At 50.2% G+C, this 12999-nt stretch overlaps 1 protein-coding gene across 16 annotated transcripts in view; it reads left to right on the forward strand.

Moving 5' to 3' along the window:
* Nucleotides 1-12999, forward strand: part of MICAL3 (microtubule associated monooxygenase, calponin and LIM domain containing 3) — a 175622-nt gene that overhangs the window by 73169 nt on the left and 89454 nt on the right. For 13 of the 16 annotated variants that reach the window (XM_027093055.1, XM_027093057.1, XM_027093058.1 and 10 more), the window contains exons 4-11: nt 1934-2272; nt 4208-4415; nt 6238-6354; nt 6762-6863; nt 7386-7541; nt 8500-8600; nt 10585-10842; nt 11184-11299. In XM_027093055.1, coding sequence (XP_026948856.1) covers nt 2009-2272; nt 4208-4415; nt 6238-6354; nt 6762-6863; nt 7386-7541; nt 8500-8600; nt 10585-10842; nt 11184-11299 — 1322 coding nt within the window. In that variant the 5' untranslated portion in view covers nt 1934-2008. The other 3 variants (XM_027093072.1, XM_027093071.1, XM_027093070.1) reach the window with 3 other exon arrangements.

Here is a 12999-nt window from a genome sequence, read left to right on the forward strand (position 1 = left end):
TCTTGCTGCTTAGCACGACCTAGAATAAACTTTTATTTAGGGGAAACTGCAGGTTAGTTCCATTTCTTGTTGGACTCTTGGCCACGTGGCTATTGGGACAAGCTGTTGTTTAGCAGTGTGCATAGGAGGGGTTGTTGAGTTAGTGATGTATTTGAGATGAGAAGCCAAGTCAGTGTGTTTCAGGTAAAGAATTACCATCCTTCACCTCGGCCTCCGCAGAACAAGTGCTGTGTCTGTTGACACAGAAAACACAAGAGGAAAGTGGCAGTTCCTCTTATTTAGGTATTGCCTTCTCTCAGGAAACCACCCACACCTCCAGTTGGTTCGATTCAACCTTATAATACACGGTGAAGTGTGGAAAGAAGCAGAATCTTATTCCTGCTTCCCAAGGGGGCTTCTCCCGCCTGCAAGAGCTTCAGGACGGGACGTGGGGCTCTTCCAGGCCTGGGGAGGCAAGCAGAGGGTCTCACAGCACATAGTTTGGTGGCTCCCTTTGCCCTGGGCTGGTTCAGTAAATAGCGGGTCACTCCTCACTTCCACCCCTCCTCCCCCCAACACAGTGGGTCAGCAGCTCCCTTCCTCCATCCCCTGCCATCTCCACGAGCAGGTCCTCTTTAAAGCAGAGCTCGGGCTCAGCCCTGTTTGTCACCCGGCGGGAAGTCGTCTGGAGCCCTGGGCCTGAGTCCTGTGGCTGGGAGGGTTTTCCCACACTGAACTCGGGGCATCCACTCTCACCTCACGCAAGGGAGAACTGAGGCCGAGTGGGGCAGCCCGGGCCCGGCGCGTGTGGACCCAGGGCCGAGGTGCTGCTCGTCTTGTTGCCCTGCCCTGCTTCTCTGCTCGCCCTGTTCCAACCTCTGGCCCTTTGCCTCCCGCCCCCAGCAGCAGTTCTCCGCAGTGATGACAAGTAAGTGTGGTACAGACCCAAGGCAGGGAGTGGGTGAAGGAGTGCTTGCGGGGCCCCTCCCTTCTTGAAGCTTCTCCCAGCAAACGTAGGCTGGTAGGTGCTGGAGGTTTTTGATAAGTGGGAGGTATAGACGGCATCATTACTGCTGTCAGGTTTCTTTGTGGGCAAAATGGAATGGCTGTAAAATCCTACCTGCCACGTGCCGTCCGCATGGCAGGACTTCGGTCCCTAAACGCCAACCTTGGCTCTGCTCTCAGACCTCTCCGCTGTGCCTCAGAAGCTCTTCAGAGCACGCTCGTCCTTGGCTGCCAGCTCCTCCCTCGCTGAGTCCAGATCTCCCCCGGAGCCCAGGGCTCCCCCGTGTGATCTGACCAGGCTTCACAGGTCAGCTACCACCTGTGTGCTGTGCCCCCGAGCCGACTCAGCCGACTCAGCCGACTGCCTAGTGAGCCCCTCCACTAAGGCAGCTCAGCTGTAACAGGGAACCTGCCACGGATGAGGGCTTCTGTTTGTAATCCCTCGGCCTGGGCTCACCACTCACTCCACGGGAAACATCCCTGACCCTTTCATCTGTAAGAGTCCCTTGCAAGCCTTCCAGTTTACTTCCTTTTCCACGTCCTGTGCTTCCTCCCTGCCTGGCTGACACTAATTTATCCTGAAACCCTCAGATGTCATCCCTCAGAGGCTCATCCTGGATGAGGATCCCTCCCCCATGACGTAGGTGCTCTTCCCCTGCGTTCCCACATCCCTTGAGCCTCTCTCTCTCTGACATTTAGTAGGGCACATCTAAGCTTCTGTTCACCCACTAAACTGTAAGATCCTTGAAAGCAACCGCAGTCTTCCTCATTTCTCTGCCCGCGGTGTCTCAGACGGCGCCTGGAGTCTAGAGGACGGGCAGCTTACCACGCTTGTGTAACGAGTGCCTGCAACACTTAGGCAGTGCACTCTGAAAAGCTATGTCTCCTAGAAAACGTTTCTAGATGCAGCTTTGGATTTGCTAACCGTTCCTCTTTCTTTCTTTATTAGATTAACGTGACGGCGTCAGGTGGATCGACAGCCCCCCCACCGCCCCATTTGTCAGGGGCTTGAGAGTGGGGCGACATGGAGGAGCGTAAGAACGAGGCGACGAATCGGGCTCACATCCTCTTTGACCGGTTCGTGCAGGCCACCACTTGCAAGGGGACACTCAAGGCCTTCCAAGAGCTCTGCGACCACCTGGAACTGAAGCCTAAGGACCACCGCTCCTTTTACCACAAGCTCAAGTCCAAGCTCAACTACTGGAGAGCCAAGGCCCTCTGGGCAAAGCTGGACAAGCGGGGCAGCCACAAAGACTACAAGAAGGGAAAGGCGTGCACTAACACTAAGGTAGGGGCGGCCGCCCAGGCCCTGGGCACTGACCCAGGGACTCAGCTGGAGAAGGAGAGAGCATTGGGTGGAGGTAGCCTGGTGAGGCCACAGCCTAGGGAGGCCGTCAAGCTCACACTGCGGCAGAACTCTGTGGATCCGCTACCTGTGTTCGTTCATTCGACTGTTCTGTGTGCCCCATTTTTATCTCGTGGATTCACATAGGAACATTCGGGGTTTCAGCTACTGAGAACAACCCTGCAGTCAAACACCACAGGAGTTGTTTGATTTTGCTGAGGCTCTAGTTGGATCTCAGACTGTTAGGAGGATGCAGGCCTCTGAGCAAAGAGGTAGCCAGGCCCTGTCAGTGTCCTGTCTGACCGTGGCAGCCTGGCGCTTGGCAAAGTCATTGTTCCAGACTCAGCCTCTGGTAAGGTGTAGAGTATTTGCCAACTTGGGGATTTTTTTCCCACAGGCTTCAGACCTCCTTTCATCCATTCTCCAGAGGTCTATCTTGATAAGCAAGGGCTTTGTAAACCAAAGTATTTCTTTTGCTTTCTTCACAATCTAGAGAAATAGAGTTTCCATGAAACGGGTAGGCCTGGGCAAAGACCCGAGATGCCAAGTCACCTGTGCAGGGGGAGGCGTGGGGAGAGGAGAAAGGTAATACATTCCTGCTCTCCTCCTTAGTAAGAGCACTTTCTGTGAGAAGTTCGGAAAAGCTAGCAGGGAAATGAAGTTGCAGATGACTTTGTGACTGTTGTTACTGTCCTTTCAAGAGCCTTAACTTGCCCTGTGTTGGTTTGCATTTGGGTAGATATTCATCCACAAAATGCAAGTAATTCAAGTGCACTCTAGAGTTTTATATATATACATACATATATATATATACATACACACACATATACGTGTGTGTGTATATATATATATATATATATATATATATATATAAATTTATTTATTTATTTTTGGCTGCATTGGAGGGGCTTCCCTGGTGGTACACGGGTTAAGAATCTGCCTGCCAGTGCAAGGGACATGGGTTTGAGCACTGGTCTGGGAAGATCCTACATGCCGCGGAGCAACTAATCCTGTGCGCCACAACTACTGAGCCTGCGCTCTAGAGCCCGCGAGCCACAACTACTGAAGCCCACGCACCTAGAGCCCATGCTCCGCAACAAGAGAAGCCACCGCAATGAGAAGCCCGCGCACCACAACGAAGAGTAGCCCCCACTCGCTGCAACTAGAGAAAGCCCGTGCACAGCAACGAAGACCCAACACAGCCAAAATTAAAAATATAAATAAATAAATAAATTCATATGGAAAAAGAAAACAGAATAAAAGGAATTGGAAGCCAGAAACAGTGCATGTCTTTTTTCTGAACGTGCATGCCAACTAGTTAAGATAAGTGTGTGGTCTCACCCTGAGTACTTCTCTAGAATATGGATCTTCAAGATCATTTCCCTGGATTTTCAGTCTAAAGTTGGTGGTTTTAGAACTCTTTTCTGCACATAAAACTTTGGCTCTTGAAAATTACCACCTTGGAGTCTCTCAAGTGGTAGGTCCATTCCAGGACCCTAAGATTGCTTGGCTTTGTATTTAATGATCTGTGCCTCTGTGGACAGAGATCTGCTTGACTTAGAAACCTTCGAGAAGGTTTTTTCCTGTTGTTGAGAGATGAGATGTGATCTTCATATTGTGTGTTGATGTGAGGACCCAGATAAATGTGATCTGCAGGTGCCACGTCTGAGTTTCTGTCCAGCACTTACAGTTAAGTCTCCTCCATCCAGAGCGCCCACAGCTTTTCTCTGAAGCCATTGCAGGCACTCCGCTCTGACCCGGATGGGTTTGAAGGTTTCTTGGTCATGGGGAGAGTAGCCCTACTGGGGGGCTTTAGGGAATGGTGGTTATGCGCTCAAGAGGTGCTGCCTTCGCCCTGAAAGCAGCTGTGTTTTTCAGTGTCTCATCATTGGAGCTGGCCCCTGCGGTCTCCGCACAGCCATCGATTTATCCTTATTGGGAGCTAAGGTGGTCGTGATTGAGAAACGAGATGCCTTCTCCCGCAACAATGTCTTGCATCTCTGGCCATTCACCATACACGACCTGCGAGGCCTGGGTGCCAAGAAGTTCTACGGCAAGTTCTGTGCTGGAGCCATCGACCACATCAGTAAGTAAAATCAGTTCTTCTGTAGGATCCCACGCCTACCCTCTACTCATTTTTCAGGAGAAAGAGTCAGGCAGATTACCAGAGGAATTTGTACTCCGAAGCCCAGTGTGTCCTGACATCCTTAGTATCTATTGTGTAGAAAACACACTCAGCTTGGAGTCAAAATACCTGCCCTCCAGTGGTTCTGTAACCTGAGATTCTTAACTACCAGGGTGTCTCCTATGAAATGAGTTTAGCTTAAGGAATTCTAACATCCTGAGCGCTTACTGAGCACCGGCAGTGGGTGGGATAGGATTGGGGCCAGGCTAGGAAACAGACTGCCAGTTTGGGCTTTGACCCTCTGGTGGCTCTTAGTCCGATGGGAGAAGCACGAGGTATGCAGCTTGCTGTGATGTGCTAGGTGGGTACTCTCCTAATGTGAGAACAAAGACTCTGGGGACGGTCCTGGGGAGCCACAGTGATGAAGGAAGCAGACTCCTAGGCTGGCTGTGAGTGGCAAGTAGATAGTGGGATCCCTTTGGCCGAGTGATTCTCGTGAGGTCTGCAGCGTGGAGGGCTCCTGCTCTCCTCCTGTCCCCTCCAAGCTCAGCCTGGGCCTGTGCTCGAGGCAGTAGAAGTTAATGCAGACGGTGCTTTTGTTTTCATGCCGCTCTGAAAAGCGGTTCAGAACAGACTGTTGTCTACATTATGAAGTTGAAGTTTTGTCTGTTGATCATCATTAATGATTGCAGGACAGCCTTATCAAGGAACTGTTGTTCTGAGCTCCTCAGATGTGTTCTGTAAACATTCAGCTACTCAACCCTTTGCTCTTTGAAGCAGTTGTGCCAGTTTATCAGACACTGGCCAGCAGATGCCACATTCCACCGGCAGCAGAAGCACTCTGTGCATCTGTCGGGCTGCAGTGGGTAACAGCCATCTGCAGGAATGAGATGTGCACTAGCAGGGGATTTAACAAGTCTTTGGGAGTGTGACGTGGAACGGTGCAAAGTGGGGGAGATAGCCGAGACGGCTGCGTGGAGGACTAGCACGTATTCCTAGCTCATTGGTCACAGCCTGTAGGCAGTCGGTGTTAACAGTAGACCGAGGTCAGTATATCAGCGGACTTGTCTGCCTTGTGTGTGGCAGAATTTGTCTTGGAGCTGAGAGGGTCCCACATCAGGGCCCAGACTTTCTCTCAGTGTACCTGGGGCCATCCGTGTCTGACACCTGGGAACTATTCATTGGACACTGAACAAATAAATAAGTCTCACTATGATAATGAGCAAGCTTTTCAATTATTTTGAGCCTTAGTTTCTGCAGCCGTAGACCAGTGGTGGGAGGGGGAATGGTAAGAGACTAAGGTTGGTTTGAGGGATCCCCTCTCAGCATGTAAGAGTGTGTGAAGATCAGTGAGGGAACAGGCTGAGAGAGAGATGCCGTGGGCAATTCAGGAAGTGAGGCAGCCCTTTGTATCCAATTGGAAGCACCCCTGGGGGTGCCTGTCTTCTGCCTCCTGTGGTGAGTCCTGTCAGGATCGTAGGTGCTGCTCGGTCACTGTGCCTCTGTGTCAGGGAGGATGGAAGGGAGAGTCTCCTTCTGTCTCAGAGCTTTTGAGAGGTAGGCTTGTGTGTCTCTCTAGAACACCTCTTGCACTGAATTGTATTTGCCCTTGAGAAAGAAAAGAAGACGCTATGGAGCATGGCTCAGAAGAGCCGCCTGCTGTAGGTGGCTTTGAGCATCTGGATAAACTCTGCATTGGTGGACGAGGGGACCGGAGCAGTGATGCTGACTTGTCCTCTCTACCCGGTGGGCCCTCACTCCTGTAATCTTCCTGTTCACCCAGGTATCCGTCAGCTTCAACTAATACTTTTGAAAGTAGCATTGATCCTAGGCATTGAAATCCATGTCAATGTGGAATTCCAAGGACTTGTGGAGCCTCCTGAGGACCAAGAAAATGAACGTGAGTGAACAAATGAAGGAGGGATAAAAGGGCCTTGAAGAGGTGAGGAAAGATGAGATCCAGGGAGAAGAGAGGAATCTGAGGGTTGTTTTCAGAGCTAGTTAAAGGGATGTCTCCATTTGCACAGCCTGTGTCTTTGGAGGAACTTTTGACTTATGAGGAGGCCTCTGACATAGTATTAGACATTACAAGGGCTTGGATTTGTTATAGGAAGTCGTGTGGTGGGGACGTTCCTTTGTGACCCTTCCTCGAGGCTTCTTTCTCTCTTTGGTTTGTACCCCATGCTTTTATGCCTGGTGTGTTTTTGGCGTGGGGTTTTGTGCAGTCTGCACACCTGGGTGCCTAGAGATGTCTTAGATATACGAATGGGTCTGGGTGATAACCTTCATTTTGACTTCCGTCCGCAGGGATAGGTTGGCGGGCCCTGGTGCACCCCAAAACCCATCCTGTATCAGAATATGAGTTTGAAGTGATCATTGGAGGGGATGGCCGCAGGAACACCTTGGAAGGTACGGGTAGTGCTCCTGTCTCCTTCACCTGCTTCATGTGGAGGAACCCTGCCAAGAGCTTGTGTCTTCAGAGGCCCCGCTCCTGAGAATCCTCACGCGTGCGCTGCCTAGGCTGGGTGAACGGCAGGCCCCACCTTCGCCCCGCCAGCTGGTACTGGGCCACTTCTCCAGGGCACAGGGAGACAAGCCACCCGTGAGCAGGGAACATTGCAGGATTAAACCTAAGTTATTAAAGCAGACGGCGTCCCTTTTTATGAAATGGAACCCCTTGTACTGAGTACTGTTCTGGTCCGTCAGATTTCCAGCGGTGTGTTAGTTGTGGGTGACTGACGTCTTTCCTGGATTGTTACAGTCTTTGGGAGGTAAACACCTTATTTCCAGATAGAGGAGAGCTGCCCTAAAACCTTCCCGTTGATTCCCATCCCCATATTCCCTCATGTCTTCCTCAGCGCCCCGCCTGTGTGACGTGATCTTCCTTCTTTAGCCAGCTTTTGCCACCTCTGAAAATTTCTTTCCTTCCAGGATTTCGTCGGAAAGAATTTCGTGGCAAACTGGCCATTGCCATTACAGCAAATTTTATTAACCGAAATACAACCGCAGAAGCCAAAGTGGAAGAGATCAGTGGTGTGGCTTTTATATTCAACCAAAAATTTTTCCAGGAACTGAGGGAAGCCACAGGTTGGTGTCAATGCCGCCACAGCAAAAAGGATAGAAATTTAAATACCGCTTGTGATCTTTCTCTTGGAGGGTTTGGTCGGGGGTGGTCATCAGTGAAACTGCTGTGTTGTTTGCCCCTCTGCTCCTTCTTCACTCCCGTGCTTCATTCTGAGCGTTATGCTTTCTGTGTCTCTGTCTCCTACTCGGGTGTCCTTTGTCCTCATTGCAGGGATGGGCTGCTCCTCCAGCCCTTCCCCCTGCCTGCCTCTGCATGGTGGTGCCTGACACCTTCGGCTGTTGGAGGGGAGCTCTGGTTTGTTGAGAACCTGACGCTAGGTGTTGAGTGTGTCTTCTTTTTCCTGAGTTTGTTTGGCTTTGAAGTAAACCACGTGCTAGATAGAAATGAGGTTGTTGTATGATAGCTTGTGAATAGATGGATTCACTTCGACATTTTGCTGTAATAAAAATGTGTGGCAAATTCCACTTACCTATTTTCTGGAAGAACATGGTTTCTTCCCACTGCATCTGTTTTTCACGTTAATCGAATTAAAGAGCCAGTAGTGCACTCTGTACTTCCAGGCATCCAGTTGTCTGTCCTGCCCGTGAGAGTCCAGGAGATTCCCCCGTTGCCTTGACGAGCATCAAAGAGGTTTAACCTGAGAACTGACTCAAACCCTCTTACTAGAGGTTAACCTCTCCTTTCTTCCCATCCTTGTGTTTCTGCTTCTGATTGATTGCTGTTGCCAGGATAACAGGGTGTCAGGTGAATGCAGAGCAGTGTGAGGATAACCAGAGCTCCCCCCCTTTTCATGAACAAATGTGCAGGAGGTGAGGATCAGGCTCAGGTGCCTTTTTCATTTTCTCGTTCCCTGTCTGGAGTTCCACAACCCTGGCCTCTGTGGGCCAGGAGAGTCTCTCTGGCTGCCTAACCCACCTTCATCTCAGCAGACCCTTATGTGCATGTTGTTCTCTGTTGCAGGGATCGATTTGGAGAACATCGTCTATTACAAAGATGACACACACTATTTTGTTATGACAGCCAAAAAGCAGAGTTTACTGGACAAAGGGGTGATACTGCACGTGAGTCGCGGATTTCTTTTAAACCGCTTTTTATGTTGTACTGGGTCATGTGATTACCAAGAGAAAGAATTTTATTGTCTGATGAGTTTTTTCCTGCAAGGGGATGAAAATGAGTGCCTCACTCATCTCCTGGGACCATGTACTTTGTACTCCTCTGATGTTTTTTAGTTTAACTTAAAAAAAATCTTTTATTATGGAAAATTTCAAGCACGAACAAAAGTGGAGAGACTTGTGTAATGAACCCCGATGTGCCTGTTATCCAGCATTAGCAGTTGTCAGCACGTGGCCAGCACTGTCCCAGGAGTACCCCAGCCCACTCCCCACTCCCACTTTGGGCTGTGCAAAGCAAATCTCAGATAGCATTTCATGCATAGATATTCATTTTAATTTCAGGTGATTCTGTGTGTGGTTATGATGAGTTCCATATATGACCGATTATTGGTTGGTTAGTAGGTCATCTTTTGGGAGGGGGTTATAGAGGGAAGGGAGTTAGACCAAGAAGCAAAAACTGGTGTTTATGGGAGCCTGAGAACGGTTCTGGCTTTACTGCAGGTATGGTTACAGTGCCTGGATCAGGCTATATTTGGACCTCTTTATGGCCTGACAATGAGGGCTCTTGTTCACCCAGAGCCAGGGCCAGCTAAGCCTTTTTTCCAGATGACTAATTGTATGAGATTCCCTGGGATGATGACAGAATGTGGACGCAGAGAACCACAGGTGGATGGCTCCTTAAGGAGAGTTTCTTAAGTCTTAACTTGGTCTTGTTGGTCTGGATTTGAGAATTAACTGTCCCTGTGTGATGAGTGGAGAGAAGAGGCACCAGATGCGGTGATTCAGGCCTGTGCAGTTCCCAGCGCAGACTGGCGGCCGAATTTCAGGATGTCCTTTGTCTTTGCAGGGTGATGATGAGTCGGGTGACTGCAGTCTGAGTTATGGTGCTGCCTTGTCTGCAGGCGGTGCTGGGGAACTGGGAGCTGGGAGCTCGTGGACCTCGTGTCTGTGTCTCAGCCCCGTGGCCCCTTATGCGTGTGAGGAGAACAGGACAGAGCAGTGGGCACAGCCCATTCTGACAAAAGCGTGAGCAAGATATATTTAGTTGGATGCTCTATCAGTAAGAAATAGCCGGTGAACCCATTGGTATGCCTTGGGACCAAGCTAAGACTTAGAGCCCATGGTGGCCACTTACTAAGTGTTGAACAAACAGTTTCCGGGACCAACCTGAGTATTTGTGTTCGGCTCTTACATCTTGTAGTGCCAGCGGAAAGTACCATCAGGGGCACTTGGAAAGCTTAGATCCCACTTGAGAAGAAAGACTTGGCTCAGTGTGCCAGAGCCTCCAAAACAGAAAGGGAGTTTCTCGATCCCTTCTGTGGAAAGCCCTTTTCCCTCATCATTGTTTTTCTTTGCTGGTGGATTACTATGGGGACTTTCAGAATCTTGTGTATTGTTTTGAAGACTTCTGTTCCACTTTTCAGTGTATTTCTTCCCGGCCCCCAGGACTCCTATTGCTCCCACCTCCTCATCCCTCTGGCACTGAAGCTTTCAGGTTCTTCCTTTGGGTTCGATGAGCTATGCAAGGTTGAGTGTCCCGTGTAGGTCCAACTGCTGCCCAGAAGACGGTGATTGCTGATAGCAGCCTGAACTATGAATGCTTTTCAGTTTACAGAGCGTCATCACATTGAATCATTGTATTTGGTATTCAAAGCAACTCCGTGAGGTGGAGTGGACTAGACTGAAGAAGCAGTGACTTGTTCCAAGTAAATGGAAAAGCGGGTGCTCTGTTTCTAGGCGGCAAAACCTGTGTTCCTTTAGAAACAGCCTCCCCCCTTTCCTTTTGAATTTGCATAGAAGACTGCTTTGGGAACAGGGAGGGGAAGGCTGCGGAACTAGGTTCCGGCTGGAACGCGCAGCATGGCTGTGGCCGGCGGGCTCTGGCGCCCCTGCCTGGGCGTTTCCATCGAGCCTCTTCTCCCTCTGGAGATAGGACTACGCCGACACGGAGCTCCTGCTGTCCCGGGAGAATGTGGACCAGGAGGCCCTGCTGAGCTATGCCCGGGAGGCGGCCGACTTCTCCACCCAGCAGCAGCTGCCCTCCCTGGACTTCGCCATCAACCACTACGGGCAGCCCGACGTGGCCATGTTCGACTTCACGTGCATGTACGCCTCCGAGAACGCGGCCCTGGTGCGGGAGCACGGTGGCCACCAGCTGCTGGTGGCCCTGGTGGGGGACAGCCTTCTGGAGGTGAGTGCTGAGCAGCGGGAGGTGGCAGTTCGGGTTGGAGGCCTGGCGAGGGGGCATCGCACTGAGGGGCAGCTCTGGGGTCCCAGCTGGGGAGCGAGTGTCTGCACTGCCACGCGGTCTAGTGTACAGGGGAGGGCCCCAGGCCACGGGGAGCCCAGGCTTGCCACTGTGGGTGGCAGTTCCAAAGGCTTTGTGACTTGCCCGTCTGCAGGTTGTGAAGTAGGGAAGGGAAGGGCAGGGTACAGCTGCTCTTCAACAGCAAACTCTTTCTCTCCTCCTTAGTTTAGTTTCCCTCTTTTAAAAGGTAATTCAGGTTAATTCTTTGTTTTCTGTTTCTGTAGCCTTTTTGGCCAATGGGAACAGGAATAGCCCGGGGCTTTCTAGCTGCTATGGACTCGGCCTGGATGGTGCGCAGTTGGTCTCTGGGAAGGAGCCCCTTGGAAGTCCTGGCAGAGAGGTAACCGGAGGGGCGTCCTTTCGCGGTGACACAGGAGGGTCAGTGGTTTGCTCCTCAGGCAGAGTTCAGGTTTCTCTTTCCTTCTTCATTAATGATGTTTTTATATTTAGGAGAGGGAAAGCAAGATAGGTATTCATAAAATCATAGAAACCTAGGGCTTCCCTGGTGGCGCAGTGGTTGAGAGTCCGCCTGCCGGTGCAGGGGACACGGGTTCGTGCCCCGGTCCGAACACGGGTTCGTGCCGTAGCCGTGGAGCGGCTAGGCCCATGAGCCATGGCCGCTGAGCCTGCGCGTCCAGAGCCTGTGCTCCACAACAGTGAGAGGCCCGTGTACCATACACACACACACAAAAATCATAGAAACCTAAAAATTATCTAATCTAAGTGATGTTCTTTTATCCCTTTCAAATCAAATTTGTTACTTATGAATGGTATCTGAATCTTCGTGTAACATTGAAGGATGCTCTCTGATTCCTTTGTGACAGCTACATGAACAAATATTCGATTGGCCAAAAGGTTCATTCGTTTTTTTCCCTAAGATGGCTCTAGTAGCACTTAGTTGTCTTTAACTTCTTTCGAAACAATTTTGTTAGATTGTATGTGACAGCTGTCATATCAGCCTGCATTTAAAAAAAGACTTATTGGGACTTCCCTGGTGGCACAGTGGTTAAGAATCCGCCTGCCAATGCAGGGGACATGGGTTCTAGCCCTGGTCCAGGAAGATCCCAAACGCCACAGAGCAGCTAAGCTCGTGTGCCACAACTACTGAGCCTGCGCTCTAGAGCCCTCGAGCCACAACTACTGAGCCCGCGTGCCACAACCACTGAAGCCCGTGCGCCTAGAGTCCGTGCTCCACAACAAGAGAAGCCACCACAATGAGAAGCCCAGGCACTGCAACAGAGAGTAGCCCCCGCTCACCAGAGCTAGAGAAAGCCTGTGCGCAGTAACGAAGACCCAGTGCAGCCAAAAATAAATAAAAAAAAAAAAAAAAAAAAAAAAGACATCAAAATTGGTGAATTTTTGTGTAGCCATTTTAATATTGAAGATGGAAGAAAAAAAGTAACATTTTCAGCATATTATGCTTTATCATTTCTAGAAAGGTAAAAACACACAACTGAAGCACAAAAAAAGATTTGTGCAGTGTCTGGAGAAGGTGCTGTGACTGACTGAACATGTCAAAGGTGGTTTGCAAAGTTTTGTGCTGGAGATTTCTCGCTGGACGATGCTCCACGATTGGGTAGACCAGTTGAAGTTGATAGTGATCAAATCGAGACATTAATTGAGAACAATCAATGTTACACCACGCGGGAGACAGCCGACATACTCAAAATATCCAAATCAAGGGCTGAACATCATTCGCTCCAGCTTGGTTATGTTAATCGTTTTGATGTTTGGGTTCCACATAAGTTAAGCGGAAAAAACCTTCTTGACCATATTTCCGCATGTGTTTCTCTACTTAAACGTAGCAAAAAATTCCGTTTTTAAAACAAATTGTGACAGGCGATGAGAAGTGGTTACTGTACAATAATGTGGAACGGAAGAGGTCGTGGGGCAAGCGAAAAGAACCACCACCAACCACACCAAAGGGGGGTGCTCATCCAAAGAAGGTGATGTTGTGTATATGGTGGGATTGGAAGGGAGTCCTCTACCATGAGCTCCTTCTGGAAAACGAAACGATTAATTCCAACAAGCACTGCTCCC

This window comes from Aethalodelphis obliquidens, unplaced genomic scaffold (genome assembly GCF_003676395.1).
Source record: "Aethalodelphis obliquidens isolate GAN/ISIS:26980383/991018 unplaced genomic scaffold, ASM367639v1 scaffold83, whole genome shotgun sequence".
Taxonomy (NCBI): domain Eukaryota; kingdom Metazoa; phylum Chordata; class Mammalia; order Artiodactyla; family Delphinidae; genus Aethalodelphis; species Aethalodelphis obliquidens.